This window comes from Salmo trutta, chromosome 32, assembly GCF_901001165.1.
Source record: "Salmo trutta chromosome 32, fSalTru1.1, whole genome shotgun sequence".
Classification (NCBI taxonomy): Eukaryota; Metazoa; Chordata; class Actinopteri; order Salmoniformes; family Salmonidae; genus Salmo; species Salmo trutta.
The window spans coordinates 37,339,642-37,362,291 of NC_042988.1; the positions used below are offsets into that span (position 1 = coordinate 37,339,642).

A 22,650-nucleotide genomic window follows, 5' to 3' on the forward strand; every position below is an offset into this window, starting at 1 on the left:
AATACAGTACCTAGTAAGTACCCAGTAAATTATCCACCTACACAGTAAGTTCTCAGTAAATAATCCACCTGTACAGTACCTAGTAAGTACCCAGTAAATAATCCACCTACACAGTAAATACTCAGTAAATAATCCACCTTTACAGTGCCTAGTAAGTACCCAGTAAATAATCCACCTACACAGTACAGTGCTCAGTAAATAATCCATTTACACGGTACAGTACTCAGTAAATAATCCACCTACACAGCACATTCCTCAGTAAATAATCCACCTACACAGTACAGTACCTAGTAATTACTCAGTAAATATGATCACTTTTCATCCAGCGTTTGTGTGTGTTCAGTCTGTTCTGACTGGTCTGACTGGCCAGTATCCCCTGTACTCTTCCTCTGTATCTCCCTGTGGTCCTGTATGGTTCAGTTGGTACAGCATGGCGCAGGTAATACCAGGATTGTGGGTTCGATTCCTGGAGCCACCCATATGTAAAATGTATGCGCGCATGACTGTAAGTTGTCATTCTATTTCTCTGCATTTGAGATGTTGTTAGATACCGTCACCCTAGCACACTAGCCTTCTTAGGGCACCAGGCTCTCTTATGCACTGCCGCTGCTTGGTTCTGTATGGCTGTTTCTGCATGGCAGTTTTGTAGAATTTTGCTGCGTAACATAAGATGATGTTCTCTTTTGTAGGAGTACCAGCCATGTCTGCCTGAGCAAATGAGGGATGTGAAGGTTGTGATGGATGAGCTTGACTGAAACAAGCATGCACAGGGAGGACCCATTGCCTGGGTCATGTTCATTAGGCACGTAACAGAGGAAAACTGCCTGAAAGGGAGTGAAAACACTGTGAAAAGTTTTGCTACGGTGTGCGCTAATGAGCACGACCCAGGATACTAGTGGATAATGGAGATGCTGCCCTAAAACCAAGATTAACTTCCTATTGCTTGAAATGCCCACTTGGTGGCAGACGTGTACCAGATAGCTCATGAAATTACAGTTCAACGCTGATATTAACAGAGAAAATACAATACCAATGTTCTAAGGACAGTATTGTAAACACTGTATTGTCTAATACATGTCAGCTAATTAAAAAATATAGGTCTCAATTCTGAATCGTGAATTTTAATATGGTATTTAATGTAGGCATAAATGAGAAGGCTTGTTATGAACTATGCCTAGGTTTGATGAACAATCTTCACAATTGGAATCACAGTTTTCATTATACTTTTGGTTTATAGAAGTAGTTGCATCCAGCTTGAGTCAACATTTAGGACACTTCCTTATTTGAAACTCCCTGACATGTGCACAAATAATGATTTGGGAGCATCATGTGAGAAAATGCTGTGATGTCTAGCCATTTCCCCTGAGGGGAGAAATCTGCTCCACCTAACCTCGAGTTCAGTGCCTTTCTCAAACTTTGTCATGTTTCTGCGTGTGTGTCTGTGTGTGCGTGTATGCCTGTGTCTGTCGGAGCCTCTGTGTGTGTCTTTGAGTGTGCGTTTGTGCGTGTTTTGTGGTCATGAATGTGTGTGCCTACGTATTTATGTGCATAGCCTGCATAGTCTTGGTGCATAAAGATGTGTGTGGCTAAAGGCAGCTATCAGAACTGTGTGGAGACTGTTTGTTATAGTAATACCAGAGGTGTTATAATTAGAACAATGACGCCAGCTTCCTGTGCTCTGACCCCTCTGTCCATCATTATGACACATGGGGATGAATGGCTTCTGTCTGGACCCACAGGAGCCCAGAGTGTCGGACTGTGAGGGTGTCGGACTGTGAGAGTGTCGGACTGTGAAAGTGTTGGTCTGTGAAAGGCCAAAAAATGACACTCAACCACAATTGGGGGAAAATAAAAGTTAAATAATGGGGCTCTGTTTATTACACACACACACACACACACACACACACACACACACACACACACACACACACACACACACACTTCTTCCTCCCTGACTACTATACCAGGTCCCACAGTCCCTTGCAGTACAATGGAGATGCATAGCCTACATATTAAAACCAAAAGAAAGCAGAAGCAGGATTTGTGCTGACTTCACAGAGCAGGGTCTTGACCGTCCCTCTCGTGACGGGCCTGTTACACTGGAACGATGACATGCAGCTGCAGCACTTTGGGTACTTCCTCCTGACTCTGCAGCTTCAGGCTGTGTCCCAAATCGCACCCTATTCCATATATCCTTCAAACTCAACTCTGGACTGGAAGCCAGTTCCACTGTGGGTTTTTCATTGCTCCCCTCTAATCAGGGACTGATTTTGACCTGGGACACCAGGTGGGTGCAATTAATTATCAGGTAGAACAGAAGACCAGCAGGCTCCGGACCTCGTAGGGTAAGAGTTGAATACTGCCCTATATAGTGCACTACTTTTAACCGTGGTCCATTTGGGATGTAGACCCTGGTCTGGGGTCAGTGTTGGAGTCTTCCTCCCATGGTACAGAGGCAGGGCTCGGGTCATGTCTTCATTACCACCCCACTGTCACAGCATCACCTCCTCCCCCCACCCCATGACCCTCAGTCATTTTCTCAGCCCTCAGTCAGTCTATGTAAGGCCGCTCCCACTGCTCTGCGACACAGCCTGATTGGCAGAGAAGGAGGGGCTGAGGCACCTGATTGGCAGAGAGGGAGGGATGAGGCACCTGATTGGCAGAGAGGGAGGGATGAGGCACCTGATTGGCAGAGAAGGAGGGACTGAGGCAGAGTGATGGACACAGAGTGTTGGCTACTTGTGTTTAAGAATTTAAAGAGTGTTTGACACTAGGTGAGTGAATGACACCAGGTGAGTGATTGACACCAGGTGAGTGAATGACACCAGGTGAGTGATTGACACCAGGTGAGTGAATGACACCAGGTGAGTGATTGACACCAGGTGAGTGATTGACACCAGGTGAGTGATTGACACCAGGTGAGTGATTGACAGATGGTTATTTCTAGCTTGTCTGCCGTGGAAGGTCAACTGGGCTGCACTCCCCAAAAAGAAATAGAAAAAGGAAATATGAATGCAGGAACCAAATCTCATTTACATTTACATTTACATTTAAGTCATTTAGCAGACGCTCTTATCCAGAGCGACTTACAAATTGGTGCATTCACCTTATGATATCCAGTGGAACAACCACTTTACAATAGGTCATCTAAATCTTTTTTGGGGGGGGTTAGAAGGATTACTTTATCCTATCCCAGGTATTCCTTAAAGAGGTGGGGTTTCAGGTGTCTCCGGAAGGTGGTGATTGACTCCGCTGTCCTGGCGTCGTGAGGGAGCTTGTTCCACCATTGGGGTGCCAGAGCAGCGAACAGTTTTGACTGGGCTGAGCGGGAACTGTGCTTCCTCAGAGGTAGGGAGGCGAGCAGGCCAGAGGTGGATGAACGCAGTGCCCTTGTTTGGGTGTAGGGACTGATCAGAGCCTGAAGGTACGGAGGTGCCGTTCCCCTCACAGCTCCGTAAGCAAGCACCATGGACTTGTAGCGGATGCGAGCTTCAACTGGAAGACAGTGGAGAGAGCGGAGGAGCGGGGTGACGTGAGAGAACTTGGGAAGGTTGAACACCAGACGGGCTGCGGCGTTCTGGATGAGTTGTAGGGGTTTAATGGCACAGGCAGGGAGCCCAGCCAACAGCGAGTTGCAGTAATCCAGACGGGAGATGACTAGGACCTGCGCCGCTTCCTGTGTGAGGCAGGGTCATACTCTGCGAATGTTGTAGAGCATGAACCTACAGGATCGGGTCACCGCAGTGATGTTAGTGGAGAACGACAGGGTGTTGTCCAGGGTCACGCCAAGGTTCTTAGCACTCTGAGAGGAGGACACAAGGGAGTTGTCAACCGTGATGGTGAGATCATGGAACGGGCAGTCCTTCCCCGGGAGGAGGAGCAGCTCCGTCTTGCCGAGGTTCAGCTTGAGGTGGTGAGCCGTCATCCACACTGATATGTCTGCCAGACATGCAGAGATGCGATTCGCCACCTGGTTATCAGAAGGGGGAAAGGAGAAGATTAATTGTGTGTCGTCTGCGTAGCAATGATAGGAGAGACCATGTGAGGATATGACCGAGCCAAGTGACTTGGTGTATAGTGAGAATAGGAGAGGGCCTAGAACAGAGCCCTGGGGGACACCAGTGGTGAGAGCGCGTGGTGCGGAGACAGATTCTCGCCACGCCACCTGGTAGGAGCGACCTGTCAGGTAGGACGCAATCCAAGTGTGGGCCGCGCCGGAGATGCCCAGCTCGGAGAGGGTGGAGAGGAGGATCTGATGGTTCACGGTATCAAAGGCAGCAGATAGGTCTAGAAGGATGAGAGCAGAGGAGAGAGAGTTAGCTTTAGCAGTGCGGAGAGCCTCCGTGACACAGAGAAGAGCAGTCTCAGTTGAATGCCCAGTCTTGAAACCTGACTGATTAGGATCAAGAAGGTCATTCTGAGAGAGATAGCAGGAGAGCTGGCCAAGGACGGCACGTTCAAGAGTTTTGGAGAGAAAAGAAAGAAGGGATACTGGTCTGTAGTTGTTGATATCGGAGGGATCGAGTGTAGGTTTTTTCAGAAGGGGTGCAACTCTCGCTCTCTTGAAGACGGAAGGGACGTAGCCAGCGGTCAAGGATGAGTTGATGAGCGAGGTGAGGTAGGGGAGAAGGTCTCCGGAAATGGTCTGGAGAAGAGAGGAGGGGATAGGGTCAAGTGGGCAGGTTGTTGGGCGTCCGGCCGTCACGAGACGCGAGATTTCATCTGGAGAGAGAGGGGAGAAAGTGGTCAAAGCACAGGGTAGGGCAGTGTGAGCAGGACCAGCGGTGTCGTTTGGCTTAGCAAACGAGGATCGGATGTCATCAGCCTTCTTTTCAAAATGGTTGACGAAGTCATCCGCAGAGAGAGAGGAGGGGGGGGGGGGGAGGGGGAGGAGGATTCAGGAGGGAGGAGAAGGTAGCAAAGAGCTTCCTAGGGTTAGAGGCAGATGCTTGGAATTTAGAGTGGTAGAAAGTGGCTTTAGCAGCAGAGACAGAAGAGGAAAATGTAGAGAGGAGGGCGTGAATGGATGCCAGGTCCGCAGGGAGGCGAGTTTTCCTCCATTTCCGCTCGGCTGCCCGGAGCCCTGTTCTGTGAGCTCGCAGTGAGTCGTCGAGCCACGGCGCAGGAGTGGAGGACCGAGCCGGCCTGGAGGATAGGGGACAGAGAAAATCGAAGGATGCAGAAAGGGAGGAGAGGAGGGTTGAGGAGGCAGAATCAGGAGATAGGTTGGAGAAGGTTTGAGCAGAGGGAAGAGATGATAGGATGGAAGAGGAGAGAGTAGCGGGAGAGAGAGAGCGAAGGTTGGGACGGCGCAATACCATCTGAGTAGGGGCAGAGTGAGAAGTGTTGGATGAGAGCGAGAGGGAAAAGGATACAAGGTAGTGGTCGGAGACTTGGAGGGGAGTTGCAATGAGATTAGTGGAAGAACAGCATCTAGTAAAGATGAGGTCAAGCGTATTGCCTGCCTTGTGAGTAGGGGGGGAAGGTGAGAGGGTGAGGTCAAAGGAGGAGAGGAGTGGAAAGAAGGAGGCAGAGAGGAATGAGTCAAAGTAGACGTGGGGAGGTTAAAGTCACCCAGAACTGTGAGAGGTGAGCCATCCTCAGGGAAGGAACTTATCAAGGCATCAAGCTCATTGATGAACTCTCCAAGGGAACCTGGAGGGCGATAAATGATAAGGATGTTAAGCTTGAAAGGGCTGGTAACTGTGACAGCATGGAATTCAAATGAGGAGATAGACAGATGGGTCAGGGGAGAAAGAGAGAATGTCCACTTGGGAGAGATGAGGATTCCAGTGCCACCACCCCGCTGGCTCGATGCTCTAGGGGTATGAGAGAACACGTAGGCAGACGAGGAGAGAGCAGTAGGAGTAGCAGTGTTATCTGTGGTAATCCATGTTTCCGTCAGCGCCAGGAAGTCTAGGGACTGGAGGGTAGCATAAGCTGAGATGAACTCAGCCTTGTTGGCCGCAGACCGACAGTTCCAGAGGCTGCCGGAGACCTGGAACTCCACGTGGGTCGTGCGCGCTGGGACCACCAGGTTAGAGTGGCAGCGGCCACGCGGTGTGAAGCGTTTGTATGGCCTGTGCAGAGGGGAGAGAACAGGGATAGCCAGACACATAGTTGACAAGCTACAGAAGAGGCTACGCTAATGCAAAGGAGATTGGAATGACAAGTGGACTACACGTCTCGAATGTTCAGAAAGTTAAGCTTACGTTGCGAAAATCTTATTGACTAAAATGACGAAAATGCTAGCTAACTAACACAACACTACACTAATCAAGTCGTTCCGTTGTAATGTAATAGTTTCTACAGTGCTGCTAGTCGGTAGAGGTTGGCTATTATACAAAAGCAACTTTGTAGCTAGCTAACATAACATTTCAATCAAAGGAGTCAAATCCCGTTAGGACTGTGAATCTGGACGTGTGTGTGTGTGTGTGTTTATTACTGTGAAGAAAAGGCCCCTTGTGTATGTCCCAAGTGTGATTTTGTTTTTGTGAATAACTGCAATAGAAGAGAAGAAGAAGATCATAATCACAACAAATGAATCACAGATTCTTGTCCAGGAACAAATCATTTCTTTTTAACCTGTTGCCAAGCAACAATGAGTTCTGGATTTGTACATAAAGGCTGTGTTCCAATGGGACCCTATTACCTACATAGTACACTACTTTTGACTCTGGTCAAAGTAGTGCACCGTGTAGGGAATAGGGTACCATTTGGGACGCATCCAAAGGCTTCATAAACCAATCGTGAGAGGAAGGATAAAACCAAAACAGAGGGTGGAGGAATGAATCTGATGCACTGCCTTAGATACAGTAACCACAACATCTGTACATTTAGAAAACACTCTTATCCAGAACGACTTAAGGAGCAATTCGAGCTGAGTGCCTTGCTCAAGGGCACATCGACAGGTTTTTCACCTAGTCGGCTCAGGGATTCGAACCAGCGACCTTTTGGTTACTGGACCAACACTCTAAACCTCTAGGCTACCTGCCGTCTGTAGTAGGTTAGCCTGGTCTCAGATCTGTTTGGCCAGTATAGCTAACTGCTATGGTCCAATGTCATGTTTGGAATGACAATAACCATAGGACAGCACGAACAGATCTAGGAACCAGGCTAAGACATCTGTGTGTGTGTATGACGTCTTGCTTTAAATGCCTATACACACAGACAATTGCGAACGTTTTACATTTTTCAGATAGGCATGTTGAAGTATATATCTTGGTGAATGTCGTGCAGCTTTTGACAGGTTATTTCAATATACCACTTTCATATAAGCGTGTGGAATGGTTTAAAGAATCCAAGGTCCAATAAGCCTTTATTTGCTGGACATACGGTGCTTCCCAATGATCTCTCCTCCTTCCTGAAGTGTGCCCTCGTTCCCTTCTCTCCACATATTTAAAAGCACTGGATTGGTGTAGTTATAGGTTACATGGAGTTCTCATATACCAGTCATTTCAAGGGATGTGAGCATAGAGTCTAGATAGAGTCTATTAAAAAACACCCTGTAGTATTCTGATGGATGACAAAATATTCCTAGAAACATGATCCTTTGAACTGCTTCAGGTCTTGGTGCTGCAGAAAATATTGATGTTAACACCAGTGGTGTTTTTCAATGCATCTGTTTGTGTTGAGAGAGAGAGAATTTGCCCATAAGGTGAGTTAATATGTTCTCCTACACACAGCCTGAGAATGTGTTTGTGTGTGCAATCTGTTTAGTCTAAGAATATCGTGCGGAGTTACTGTGCAAAGTAAGAAGGGAGCGCAAGAGAGACACACAGAGAGAAAAGAGGCTCAGAGAGAGGGAGCAGAATACAGGAAGAGAATAGAGGAAGAGAGAGCACAAACGGGGACGAGGGAGAAATCAGCAGAGTTCAGCTGCAGCTACTGAAGAGAAAGGGTAGAAAGACTGAAATCCACAAAGAGAGAGAGAAATAAAGGAGGAAAAGAGGGTGAAGGAAAAGTGCTTTGACTACTTGAAGTCCCAGTGACACACACCAGGACCTGAGGAGGAATTTGTTCCATGGACGGCAGCCGTCGGCTGAGGAGGCAGACGAGAAGGAGCGAAGAAGGGGAAGGGGATGAGGAGAGCTCTCTCTCTTTCTCTCTCTGGAAAGAAAGGAGACTGGCCTTCACGACAACTTATCCTTTCTCCACCTCCGTCTGCTGAACTGAATCACAGGGAACGAAAGAGAAAGCCCCTCAGACACTCACACACCCACACTAGTACACTAAGGATCGTTCCCCCATCCACACAAACACAGTTTTGACTGAGCCATCATGGGGACAGTGAGCGAACTTTGCGCGTCCAGTTTCCAAGCCTTCCTGCGTCCTGCGGTGAAGGATCCGCCTCCTCCAGGTAAGATGGGCTGCCTTGGGAACCAACGATGTGGATTAGATAGCCTATCGTCAACAGATGGTTGTCTTGTTGCCTGCCTCTGTTAATGTATTCATGGTGTCGCCACAGTTAGCGGGAAATGGGGAAATGTCATGTTCCACTGTGGTTGAATTTCATTATCAGGTGCCTTGGGTTTATTTTAATTTAAATCTTGTAGATAATGTACCTATGTAAATGAGTTTCTCTCTCTCTCTCTCTCTCTCTCTCTCTCTCTCTGAAATACTTGATCGATGTGATCATGTTACTTTTTGACCAATGTTTTGTTCATTTGTCTCTTGGAGATGTACAGTATGATACTCTATGTTGCTTTCTGTGTTGTTCAGAAGGATATGTTAGTTTGTCTTCCAGTGTTGTTCAGAAGGATATGTTAGTTTGTCTTCCAGTGTTGTTCAGAAGGATATGTTAGTTTGTCTTTCAGTGTTGTTCAGAAGGATATGTTAGTTTGTCTTTCAGTGTTGTTCAGAAGGATATGTTAGTTTGTCTTTCAGTGTTGTTCAGAAGGATATGTTAGTCTTCCAGTGTTGTTCAGAAGAATATGTTAGTTTGTCTTTCAGTGTTGTTCAGAAGGATATGTTAGTTTGTCTTTCAGTGTTGTTCAGAAGGATATGATAGTTTGTCTTCCAGTGTTGTTCAGAAGGATATGTTAGTTTGTCTTTCAGAAGGATATGTTAGAGTTTGTCTTTCAGTGTTGTTCAGAAGGATATGTTAGTTTGTCTTTCAGTGTTGTTCAGAAGGATATGTTAGTTTGTCTTTCAGTGTTGTTCAGAAGGATATGTTAGTTTGTCTTTCAGTGTTGTTCAGAAGGATATGATAGTTTGTCTTCCAGTGTTGTTCAGAAGGATATGTTAGTTTGTCTTTCAGAAGGATATGTTAGAGTTTGTCCTTCAGTGTTGTTCAGAAGGATATGTTAGAATTTGTCCTTCAGTGGTGTTCAGAAGGATATGTTAGAATTTGTCCTTCAGTGGTGTTCAGAAGGATATGTTAGAGTTTGTCCTTCAGTGTTGTTCAGAAGGATATGTTAGAATTTGTCCTTCAGTGGTGTTCAGAAGGATATGTTAGAGTTTGTCCTTCAGTGTTGTTCAGAAGGATATGTTAGTTTGTCTTTCAGTGTTGTTCAGAAAGATGTTAGTAAGAGTCTGATAATATCAGATGCCAGATTACATTTCTCATTGGATGAGAGGGCAACAATCAACAATCGTCTTAACAGATGCAGCCATTGGAATGGGTGTTAGTTCCTTGACAAAATGTGTGTGTGTGTGTGTGTGTGTGTGTGTGTGTGTGTGTGTGTGTGTGTGTGTGTGTGTGTGTGTGTGTGTGTGTGTGTGTGTGTGTGTGTGTGTGTGTGTGTGGTGTGTGTGTGTGTGTGAAGCATGAACACGTGGCTTCCCCAGAGGTAATAACAAACCACTGGGACAGAGATATCTGTAGCTTGCTGTAGCTAATGAGCTGGTTTCATTAGGGTTTAGTTTAAGACCTTTCTCCCTCTAAACAGAGCAGTAGTGGAGTGAGCCCAGCTAATGCCATTAGTGAGAGCACATGTAATCCCTGCAGCACCTACCCACACACTGCCAGAGAAAATAGGCATACCTTCTGACAGTAAACATCTCTCCTCTGTAACTAGCTCACTAAATCTAGATCTCACACCATCAATACATGGACCCGTAAACAAATGCCTGTACAATCACAGATACCTCCCCTGGCTTCCATCCCAGCAGACACAATGACATCCAGCTTTAACTCACCTCTGGGTTCTCTTATTTTACTTGTCCTATATTGACACAATAATAGGTTACTGTGCCTTGAATTACTTTGGGCTTCAGTCTTTTTGGGGGCGTGGTTTCAAATCCCACCGCTGCCACCAAATGTTTAGAGTGTACAAAACAGGTTCTTGCCCTTATTTCACTGGTAAATTGCTGTGTCCTCATAGACAAAGGGCACCGCGGTAGTGTTAATTTGGGATCATCTCCTAAACCCAGATTACCAGGGCCCATTGCTCCTCTATAATCTATCATCACAAACTAGGAGGTTAAGATAGTAGTTTGTAGCCTGTCAGTGAATCAGTAATGGGTGACTGGGTTTGTTTATGCACGCCATCTGTCTCTCCAAACTTCAGATTTCATTTTCATTCTCTTACTGTAAGTCTCAACAAGACAGATGTATTAGAATGTGATGGTGCCAGAGTGATATTGTGAAAGGATGGTAGGGGTGGAGGGGCAAGTCATGTGTTGTTACTCCATCACCTTGAGAGCAAGTGCCTCAGGGGAATGAGTTGTCCTGGGGATAATCATTTGGGACTGTTTGCTAGCCTTTTGACATTTTAGTCATTAACAGACTCTTATCCAGAGAGATTTACAGGTGCAATTAGGGTTAAGAGCCTTGCTCAAGGGCACATCATCAGATTTTTCACCTAGTCGGCTTGGGGATTCAAACCAGCAACCTTTCGGTTACTGGCCTGACACTCTGAACCTCTAGGCTACCTTTCGCTAGCCGTGGCTGTGTGGGAGAGTGTTGTGTTGACATCGCTCAAGGCAAGGGCTTTGTTCTTCAATGTGCTAGCCCCTTAGCAGCTGATAGCGTGCAGCAGACCAGGGTGGTTACAGTGGGGAAGTGATGCGGATTGTGATGTTGAAATACATGAGTCAGCGCTGGTGGCTGTGTGTGCAGAGAGAGAAGAGACTCTTTAGGACAGGGGAAAGTGGGGACGTCTGAACTCGAATTTCCTGGAATTAAGACAGCTGTGTCGATGGTAACAATCATAGTTGTCACGACGGTAACAATCATAGTTGTCACGACAACATGCGCAGCGGGCAAAAATTGTTGAAATGATGTCACATTGACATCATAATAACATCATAATAACGTAATTTCAACCAGTTTAACTGTGATGATGTTATTTCAACCAGTTTTGCCCAGGTGGCCTGAGGACCTGGTTGTACCATGGGGCTTGGGTAATGGGGCAGAATGGGCAATGTTAGGATATTAGGTCTGTTGTTAGGTTTCAGTCGGTTACATTATGGCAGCAAGCTGATGTCTTATCCCACTATTCTTCAAACTGGGATGAATCATCATTGCTCATTGGGTTGGACTTTGGCTCCGCACAGGTCATCACCAGCCTGATTCAGCTTATCAACCAGCTAGGGTTGGAGAAAAAACCTACAGGAGGGTATCTCTCCAGGAACAGGGTTGGAGAAAAAACCTACAGGAGGGCATCTCTCCAGGAACAGGGTTGGAGAAAAAACCTACAGGAGGGCATCTCTCCAGGAACAGGGTTGGAGAAAAAACCTACAGGAGGGCATCTCTCCAGGAACAGGGTTGGAGAAAAAACCTACAGGAGGGCATCTCTCCAGGAACAGGGTTGGAGAAAAAACCTACAGGAGGGCATCTCTCCAGGAACAGGGTTGGAGAAAAAACCTACAGGAGGGTATCTCTCCAGGAACAGGGTTGGAGAGCCCTGATTTCACCCATGGGATGACTCATAGTTACAACCATTTCCATGTTAGTGCACCACTATAGTACGTACATTTCACCGTTCATTTGTCAGACAGTGCATGGTTCAGGTCTCTAATGTTTTTCCGTTGTAATTGAGACAGTGAATTTGAAAGGCATATATGATATCATATGACTCATCCTTAATTAGTGGAAGGATCATCAGGACGATGAGGGACTGATTCTTAATTAGAGGAAGGATCGTCAGGACGATGAAAGACTGATCCTTAATTAGTGGGAGGATCATCAGGACGATGAAAGACTGATTCTTAATTAGTGGGAGGATCATCAGGACGATGAAAGACTGATCCTTAATTAGTGGAAAGATCATCAGGACGATGAAAGACTGATCCTTAATTAGTGGAAGGATCATCAGGACGATGAAAGACTCATCCTTAATTAGTGGAAGGATCATCAGGACGATGAAAGACTGATCCTTAATTAGAGGAAGGATCATCAGGACGATGAAAGACTGATTCTTAATTAGAGGAAGGATCATCAGGACGATGAAAGACTGATCCTTAATTAGTGGAAGGATCATCAGGACGATGAAAGACTGATCCTTAATTAGAGGAAGGATCATCAGGACGATGAGGGACTGATTCTTAATTAGTGGGAGGATCATCAGGACGATGAGGGACTGATTCTTAATTAGTGGGAGGATCATCAGGACGATGAAAGACTGATCCTTAATTAGTGGGAGGATCATCAGGACGATGAAAGACTGATCCTTAATTAGTGGAAGGATCATCAGGACGATGAGGGACTGATTCTTAATTAGAGGAAGGATCGTCAGGACGATGAAAGACTGATCCTTAATTAGTGGAAGGATCATCAGGACGATGAGGGACTGATCCTTAATTAGAGGAAGGATCATCAGGACGATGAAAGACTGATCCTTAATTAGTGGAAGGATCATCAGGACGATGAAAGACTGATTCTTAATTAGAGGAAGGATCGTCAGGACGATGAAAGACTGATCCTTAATTAGAGGAAGGATCATCAGGACGATGAAAGACTGATCCTTAATTAGAGGGAGGATCATCAGGACGATGAAAGACTGATTCTTAATTAGAGGAAGGATCGTCAGGACGATGAAAGACTGATCCTTAATTAGTGGAAGGATCATCAGGACGATGAAAGACTGATCCTTAATTAGTGGGAGGATCGTCAGGACGATGAGGGACTGATCCTTAATTAGAGGAAGGATCATCAGGACGATGAAAGACTGATCCTTAATTAGTGGAAGGATCATCAGGATGACGGGGGACTGATCCTGGAAGCGTGGGGGGCTTGGGGATAATTAGGAGATTCATATCGGGGCAATTAAAAGCCTCTGTCTACATTCCAAATGCACCCTATTCTCTATATAGTGCACTACCATTTACATTTACATTTTAGTCATTTAGCAGACGCTCTTATCCAGAGCGACTTACAGTAGTGAATGCATACATTTCATACATTTTCCGTACTGGCCGTACTACCCATTCCGTACTACCCATAGCACGCTGGTCAAAAGTAGTGCACTATGTAGGGAATAGAGTGCCATTTGGGCCTCTGTGGCTGTCTTGTCTGAGGCTCAGAGGCAGGTGTTTGACACTAACAGCTCCTCTGCCGCTAGACGTTTGACATGGAAGTTGGTCCTCTGGGATCAAAGCCAAGCCGGGGGCAGCTGTGGAGAAGGAGATGTGGTTGCTGGCTTCTGCTCTGGGTACACAGAAACTTGTATGTCAGCAGTATGCATTGTGTTAGACTGGGACTAGACTAGGAAATGTGCTTTAATCAGCCACCAACGGCCTTCCTTACATTTGATGGCAGCGGTGGGATCCAGACAGTGGGCAGCAATCCACAGGGCAGCAACATCTCCAGCAGAAAGGCCCAGTATAAAGGATGTTAGCAGCTGGCTACTGTATGAAACTTTATGATAGTATTATAGGTATATGATGGTTAGAATCATATATTTGATTCCTCCATGAAGGCCCTATGATGATTAGAATCATATATTTGATTCCTCCATGAAGGGCCTATGATGATTAGCATCATAACTACTGTCTGTCTTGTATACAGTTGATATGCCATGTTGCTTTGATTGTATTGCCATAGGTTGGTTTTGGACTGCCTCCAAGTATATGTTGGTTCTGCAATTCATCAATGGTTTATCAATGGTACATCAATGTACACAGTGCAAGACCAGGCCCTGTGCAGTGCAGTGACAGCAAGACCAGGTCTACTGAAATAAACACCATTTGGATGTATTTTAGTGACATTTTCCACCTCAGCTTCTGTAGTTGGTAAAAGTAAGGAATCCGATGCTGGTAATGTAGAGAAGTGAATGTATCTAATGCCGACCCAGACAGAGACACCAGACTGTCTGTCAGCCACTTCAAAGAGACTTGAATGTGGGAATCCAAACAGAAGCTCATAGATTGCACAAAGCTCTCTGGGTGGAATGAAAGGAGATGAGCACACAGGCTTGGCTGCTGGGTGGAAATCCTTCCTAACATAGCTAAAGAGAAGGAAATTGGCCCAGCATTTAAACATATGAGTCCTCTTTAGCCTGATACATTGCTTTCATGTCTACTACTCAGACTGGTAACGTTACTCATAGAGCAGTCATGTCTATCACTCAGACTGGTAACGTTACTCATAGAGCAGTCATGTCTATCACTCAGACTGGTAACGTTACTCATAGAGCAGTCATGTTTATCACTCAGACTGGTAACGTTACTCATAGAGCAGTCATGTTTATCACTCAGACTGGTAACGTTACTCATAGAGCAGTCATGTTTATCACTCACACTGGTAACGTTACTCATAGAGCAGTCATGTCTATCACTCAGACTGGTAACGTTACTCATAGAGCAGTCATGTTTATCACTCAGACTGGTAACGTTACTCATAGAGCAGTCATGTCTATCACTCAGACTGGTAACGTTATCCATAGAGCAGTCATGTTTATCACTCAGACTGGTAACGTTATCCATAGAGCAGTCATGTTTATCACTCAGACTGGTAACGTTACTCATAGAGCAGTCATGTCTACTACTCAGACTGGTAACGTTATCCATAGAGCAGTCATGTTTATCACTCAGACTGGTAACGTTACTCATAGAGCAGTCATGTTTATCACTCAGACTGGTAACATTACCCATAGAGCAGTCATGTCTATCACTCAGACTGGTAACGTTACTCATAGAGCTGTCATGTTTATCACTCAGACTGGTAACGTTACTCATAGAGCAGTCATGTCTATCACTCAGACTGGTAACGTTATCCATAGAGCAGTCATGTTTATCACTCAGACTGGTAACGTTATCCATAGAGCAGTCATGTTTATCACTCAGACTGGTAACGTTACTCATAGAGCAGTCATGTCTACTACTCAGACTGGTAACGTTATCCATAGAGCAGTCATGTTTATCACTCAGACTGGTAACGTTACTCATAGAGCAGTCATGTTTATCACTCAGACTGGTAACATTACCCATAGAGCAGTCATGTCTATCACTCAGACTGGTAACGTTACTCATAGAGCTGTCATGTCTATCACTCAGACTGGTAACGTTATCCATAGAGCAGTCATGTCTATCACTCAGACTGGTAACGTTATCCATAGAGCAGTCATGTCTATCACTCAGACTGGTAACGTTACTCATAGAGCAGTCATGTCTATCACTCAGACTGGTAACGTTATCCATAGAGCAGTCATGTCTATCACTCAGACTGGTAACGTTATCCATAGAGCAGTCATGTCTACTACTCAGACTGGTAACGTTACTCATAGAGCAGTCATGTTTATCACTCAGACTGGTAACGTTACTCATAGAGCAGTCATGTCTATCACTCAGACTGGTAACATTACTCATAGAGCAGTCATGTTTATCCCTCAGACTGGTAACGTTACTCATAGAGCAGTCATGTCTACTACTCAGACTGGTAACGTTACCCATAGAGCAGTCATGTCTATCACTCAGACTGGTAACGTTACTCATAGAGCAGCCATGTCTATCACTCAGACTGGTAACGTTACCTATAGAGCAGTCATGTCTATCACTCAGACTGGTAACATTACCCATAGAGCAGTCATGTCTATCACTCAGACTGGTAACGTTACTCATAGAGCAGTCATGTTTATCACTCAGACTGGTAACGTTACTCATAGAGCAGTCATGTCTATCACTCAGACTGGTAACGTTACTCATAGAGCAGTCATGTCTATCACTCAGACTGGTAACGTTACCCATAGAGCAGTCATGTCTACTACTCAGACTGGTAACGTTATCCATAGAGCAGTCATGTCTATCACTCAGACTGGTAACGTTACCTATAGAGCAGTCATGTCTATCACTCAGACTGGTAACGTTACTCATAAAGCAGTCATGTCTATCACTCAGACTGGTAACGTTACTCATAGAGCAGTCATGTCTATCACTCAGACTGGTAACGTTACTCATAGAGCAGTCATGTTTATCACTCAGACTGGTAGCCATGGAGCAGTCAAGCCTTTAATGTATTTGATGTAAGAGATGGGAGAGACAGCTCGATGGATCTAACTATGGGTCGAGACAGACAGGTGACCATTGTGTGATGTCTTCTGAGGCAACATGACTGATACAGTGCATTCGGAAAGTATTCACACCCCTTGACCTTTTCCACATTTTGTTATGTTACAGCCTTATTCTAAAATGGAATATAGATTTTCTTCCCCCCCTCATCAATCTACAAACATCGGGGGAGAAGGGCCTTGGTCAGGGAGGTGACCAAGAACCCAATGGTCACTATGACAGAGTTCCTCTGTGGAGATGGGAAAACCTTCCAGAAGGATAACCATCTCTGCAGCAGTCCACCAATTAGGCCTTTATGGTAGAGTGGCCAGACGGAAGCAACTCCTCAGTAAAAGGCACATGACAGCCCGCTTGGAGTTTGCCAAAAGGCACCTAAAGGACTCTCAGATCATGAGAAACCAGATTCTTTGGTCTGATGAATCCAAGATTGAACTCTTTGGCCTCAATGCCAAGCGTCACGTCTGGAGGAAACCTGGCACCATCCCTACAGTGAAGCATGGTGGTGGCAGCATCATGCTGCAGGGATGTTTTTCAGCGGCAGGGACTGGGAGACTAGTCAGGATCGAGGGAAAGATGAATGGAGCAAAGTACAGAGAGATCCTTGATGGAAACCTGCTCCAGAGCGCTCAGGACCTCAGACTGGGGCGAAGGTTCACCTTCCAACAGGACGACGACCCTAAGCACACAGCCAAAAAAACGCAACAGTGGCTTCAGGACAAATCTCTGAATGTTCTTGAGTGGCCCAGCCAGAGCCTGGACTTGAACCTGATCGAACATCCCTGGAAAGACCTGAAAATAGCTGTGCAGCGACGCTCCCCATCCAACCTGACAGAGCTTGAGAGGATCTGCAGAAATGAATGGGAGAAACTCCCCAAATACAGGTGGGCCAAGCTTGTAGCATCATACCCAAGAAGACTCGAGGCTGTAATCGCTGCCAAAGATGCTTCAACGAAGTACTGAGTAAAAGATTTGAATACTTACGTAAATGTCATATTTAAGTTCAGTATTTTTTATGCATTTGCACAAAAAAACAACCTGTTTTTGCTTTGTCATTATGGTGTATTGTGTGTAGATTGATTAGGGGGGAAAATTATCCATTTTAGAATTAACAAAATGTGGAAAGAGTCGAGGGATCTGAATACCTCCTGAATGGACTGTATATAAGTGATTCTATTGTCTTGGCCCATGTTAGATTACTGTATATCCCTGTGGCCTACAGCAGGGGAATGTAGAATGACTGCCTTGTCCCATGACTGTCTTGTCCCAGGCTGGGCTCCAACAGCACCCGTCTAGTCAGGAGGCCTGTATTTCACGCACCGGTTCTGCTTCCCAAATGGCACTCTATATTCCCTATTTAGTGAACTACTTATGACCCATAGAGCTCTGGTCAAAAGTAGTGCACTATATAGGGCCTATGTAGGGAATAGGGTGCCATTTGGAAATCAGCCCAAGGCTGTCATCAGTCACACTCTGGAGCCCTTGACAGCCCTGATGGACCCTTCAGGACACATTCTAATGTGTGTGTGTGTGTGTGTGTGTGTGTGTGTGTGTGTGTGTGTGTGTGTGTGTGTGTGTGTGTGTGTGTGTGTGTGTGTGTGTGTGTGTGTGTGTGTGTGTGTGTGTGTGTGTGTTAACATTTCTGTATGTGTGTTTATGAGTGGGCAGCAGTACAGTGTTTTGACATCTACCATAGACCACACTGCTCCAGGCTCATAATAAGAACAGCACAGAACTCATTATCTTGCAGTAATACTCTCTAAATAATACTCTCAAAAAATAATACCACACCCTCTATTCCTCACCATGAACCATAGTCATCAATGGATAATCCTAGCATCTGGCTGAAATGGCATCACTTCAACAGTGGGACTGGGGGAATAGTGGTACAGCTCAATGGTTCTTCAGTTACTTGATAAGCATTCTAAGCTTTCTACTGTATGTATAGTATAGGATATGTGCTTGTGATGCTTAAAGGAGAGTTTGTCACAACACACATGTGCGTACACACACACACACACACACACACACAATTCAGTCCCATTCAAAATCCAAAATCCAATTTCTGGTCCCCACAAGTATAGTTAAACACGTCCACACACACACTCAGGCCTGCCTCTGCCTGGGGATTCATTCCAGGTTAATATCTCTGTCTATGTTGCATTCAGCTGATTACACCCCAGACTCATCTCTCTATGACATCACCAGCACCCAACAAAGGATAGTGCAGTGCCTGGTGGGAAAATAAATAAATGTTTAGGAAGTAAAACAATATGAGGCAATTAGGTAAACGACTGCATATTCTCCCTGGAGACTGTCTCAATAGTTTTATTCATGTGCTATCTTTCATCATAAATTGTGCTACTCTTGCATGAGGTAATATCTTTATTTTCCCATTATGTTGGCCTAGGAAACTGTAATACATACAAATGTCCTGAAGAGGCCAGTCTTACCATTTGGGATTTTTGGGCAAAGTTAAAAGCGCTGAGTGTTTTTAGTGGGTTTAATGTTAATGTCATGTATACTCCCTCTCCAGCCTCTAGGTCATCAGGCTGCTGATTATCCTGCACACCTGTCACCATCGTCACGCGCACCTGCGCCTCATGACCCTCACCTGGACTCCATCACCTCCTTGATTACCTTCACTATATCTGTCACTCCCCTTGGTTCTTTCCTCAGGTGTTCTTGACTCTGTTTCATGTCGGTGCCTTGTTTGTGTTTTTGTTTTGTTTATTTATTAAAACACTCACTCCCTGAACTTGCTTCCCGACTCTCAGCTCACTTGTAACAGTTAACCCATTTTAGTGTGTCGATATGCTTTATAAGCCTCGTTCAGATTGGTCCAGTGGTACTGCCAACTCCTTGGAACCTTGGGCTTGTGTCAAACTCAATCACAATGTCCCGAGCCATTATACAATGTGTCCTTGTGAACCACACTGTACTCTGCACACTAACCCTTGTGATTTCAGAGGAATTGCAACAGGGCCGCTCATTGTCAGAGAGTATATACATTTATCACCATGGATACTTGACTTCCACAGCACCTCAGCTGCATGAGAAAATACTATGTCTGCGTCCCCAAAATGGCGCCCTATTCCCTATATAGTGCACTACTTTAGACCAGAGCCCTATTCCCTATATAGTGCACTACTTTAGACCAGAGCGCTATGGGTCCTATGCTGGACATATTGTAAATGCCAGAAAGCGGCCTTGCTCCCGTTGAAGCCAGGGTGTTGAGTCCTGAGGCCTGTCTCACTATGGGCATGACACCTCCAGTACAATCACACCTGAATCAAGTCATACAGGGCATAATGATTTTTTAACCAGTTCAATATAGGTCTGCTTGTTCTGACCAGATAAAGGGCTGATGATGTTTTTACCAGTTGAATCAGGTGTGCTTGTACAGTGGAACTGGCTGGGGACTAGCTGAGGACAATGGGGGTACTCAAGGAGAGGTTTGGGTTCATTCCGTTTCTTCCTCGAGCATCCATACATGTACGATGTGATGTGGGTTTTGTCATGATGCTCAGTTAGTCAGTGAGCACTGTATGTCCACACAGACAGAGATCGCTCAGACAGGGCAGGCTTATGAGGCCTGTTATATTAGGAGTTAAGACAGACCTGCACGGTGCCTCTCTCTAGTCCAACATGAGAATAATGCCCTGCACGGTGCCTCTCTCTAGTCTAACATGAGAATAATGGCCTGCTCGGTGCCTCTCTCTAGTCCAACATGAGAATAATGCCCTGCACGGTGCCTCTCTCTAGTCTAACATGAGAACAATGGCCTGCGCGGTGCCTCTCTCTAGTCTAACATGAGAATAATGGCCTGCACGGTGCCTCTCTCTAGTCTAACATGAGAATAATGGCCTGCACGGTGCCTCTCTCTAGTCTAACATGAGAATAATGGCCTGCGCGGTGCCTCTCTCTAGTCTAACATGAGAATAATGGCCTGCGCGGTGCCTCTCTCTAGTCTAACATGAGAATAATGGCCTGCGCGGTGCCTCTCTCTAGTCTAACATGAGAATAATGGCCTGCGCGGTGCCTCTCTCTAGTCTAACACGAGAATAATGGCCTGCACGGTGCCTCTCTCTAGTCTAACATGAGAATAATGGCCTGCACGGTGCCTCTCTCTAGTCTAACATGAGAATAATGGCCTGCACGGTGCCTCTCTCTAGTCTAACATGAGAATAATGGCCTGCACGGTGCCTCTCTCTAGTCTAACATGAGAATAATGGCCTGCACGGTGCCTCTCTCTAGTCTAACATGAGAATAATGCCCTGCACGGTGCCTCTCTCTAGTCTAACATGAGAATAATGGCCTGCACGGTGCCTCTCTCTAGTCTAACATGAGAATAATGGCCTGCGCGGTGCCTCTCTCTAGTCTAACATGAGAATAATGGCCAGCACGGTGCCTCTCTCTAGTCTAACATGAGAATAATGGCCTGCACGGTGCCTCTCTCTAGTCTAACATGAGAATAATGGCCTGCACGGTGCCTCTCTCTAGTCTAACATGAGAATAATGGCCTGCACGGTGCCTCTCTCTAGTCTAACATGAGAATAATGGCCAGCACGGTGCCTCTCTCTAGTCTAACATGAGAATAATGGCCAGCACGGTGCCTCTCTCTAGTCTAACATGAGAATAATGGCCTGCACGGTGCCTCTCTCTAGTCTAACATGAGAATAATGGCCAGCACGGTGCCTCTCTCTAGTCTAACATGAGAATAATGGCCTGCAAGTTGGCTCAGCCCCCTTAGTTACACTAAGCCCTGTAATCCACTGGCCTGATACACATTTCATCCTCAAATGCGTTTTCACAATGTGATATTGTGACTGTGTTTAGCACTGTCTGTATTGATGAGGCTAATGTGATATTGTGAATGTGTTTAGCACTGTCTGTATTGATGAGGCTAATGTGATATTGTGAATGTGTATAACACTGTCTGTATTGATGAGGCTAATGTGCAGTAGCAGCAGTAGTAGCCTATGTCCAAGTGAATGTGTATCTCTGGGAGTTGTCCACTGTTGTTGTGTATAGGGCTGTGTTTAAATGTTTTACCCTGTCTTTTCTGGGTTTTTAAATCCAGCTGTTTAGCTACAGAATACATTATGTCTAGAATTTTAGTAGCTATGAGCCTTCAGAAATTCTTCCCAAATATTTAATAACTTTACTGGCCAACATCTACTGTCACATTCCAAGAATACCAGGATGCAACACACACACACACACACACACACACACACACACACACACACACACACACACACACACACACACACACACACACACACACACACACACACACACACACACACACACACACACACACCAGCATACCAGCAGACATGGCCTTGATGTTGGAACAATACAAGGAAAAATAACATTCAACAAATAGCCGTGCTTCCATCTGTCCAGTTGTGAAAACAAACTAGAGTGAAACAGTGTGAAAGTTGAATGTGTTTGTGAAGTTTTCCTTTGTTCAGTGTAACAGTGTTATTAGTCTTTATAGTGTTTGTGAAGTTTTCCTTTGTTCAGTGTAACAGTGTTATTAGTCTTTATAGTGTTTGTGAAGTTTTCCTTTGTTCAGTGTAACAGTGTTAGTCTTTATAGTGTTTGTGAAGTTTTCCTTTGTTCAGTGTAACAGTGTTATTAGTCTTTATAGTGTTTGTGAAGTTTTCCTTTGTTCAGTGTAACAGTGTTATTAGTCTTTATAGTGTTTGTGAAGTTTTCCTTTGTTCAGTGTAACAGTGTTATTAGTCTTTATAGTGTGTGAAGTTTTCCTTTGTTCAGTGTAACAGTGTTATTAGTCTTTATAGTGTTTGTGAAGTTTTCCTTTGTTCAGTGTAACAGTGTTATTAGTCTTTATAGTGTTTGTGAAGTTTTCCTTTGTTCAGTGTAACAGTGTTATTAGTCTTTATAGTGTTTGTGAAGTTTTCCTTTGTTCAGTGTAACAGTGTTATTAGTCTTTATAGTGTGTGAAGTTTTCCTTTGTTCAGTGTAACAGTGTTATTAGTCTTTATAGTGTTTGTGAAGTTTTCCTTTGTTCAGTGTAACAGTGTTATTAGTCTTTATAGTGTGTGAAGTTTTCCTTTGCTCAGTGTAACAGTGTTATTAGTCTTTATAGTGTTTGTGAAGTTTTCCTTTGTTCAGTGTAACAGTGTTAGTCTTTATAGTGTTTGTGAAGTTTTCCTTTGTTCAGTGTAACAG

At 45.1% G+C, this 22,650-nt stretch overlaps 1 protein-coding gene across 2 annotated transcripts in view; it reads left to right on the forward strand.

Annotated features, from left to right (window-relative positions):
• Positions 1–22,650, forward strand: part of LOC115171821 (cytohesin-1) — a 112,905-nt gene that overhangs the window by 14,276 nt on the left and 75,979 nt on the right. The window contains exon 1 of one of the 2 annotated variants that reach the window (XM_029728988.1): positions 7,646–8,359. The exons of the other annotated variant lie outside the window; for it this stretch is intronic. Coding sequence (XP_029584848.1) covers positions 8,281–8,359 — 79 coding nt within the window. The 5' untranslated portion in view covers positions 7,646–8,280. Of the gene's footprint in view, positions 1–7,645; positions 8,360–22,650 lie in introns of those variants that run through there. 2 annotated transcript variants of the gene reach the window in all.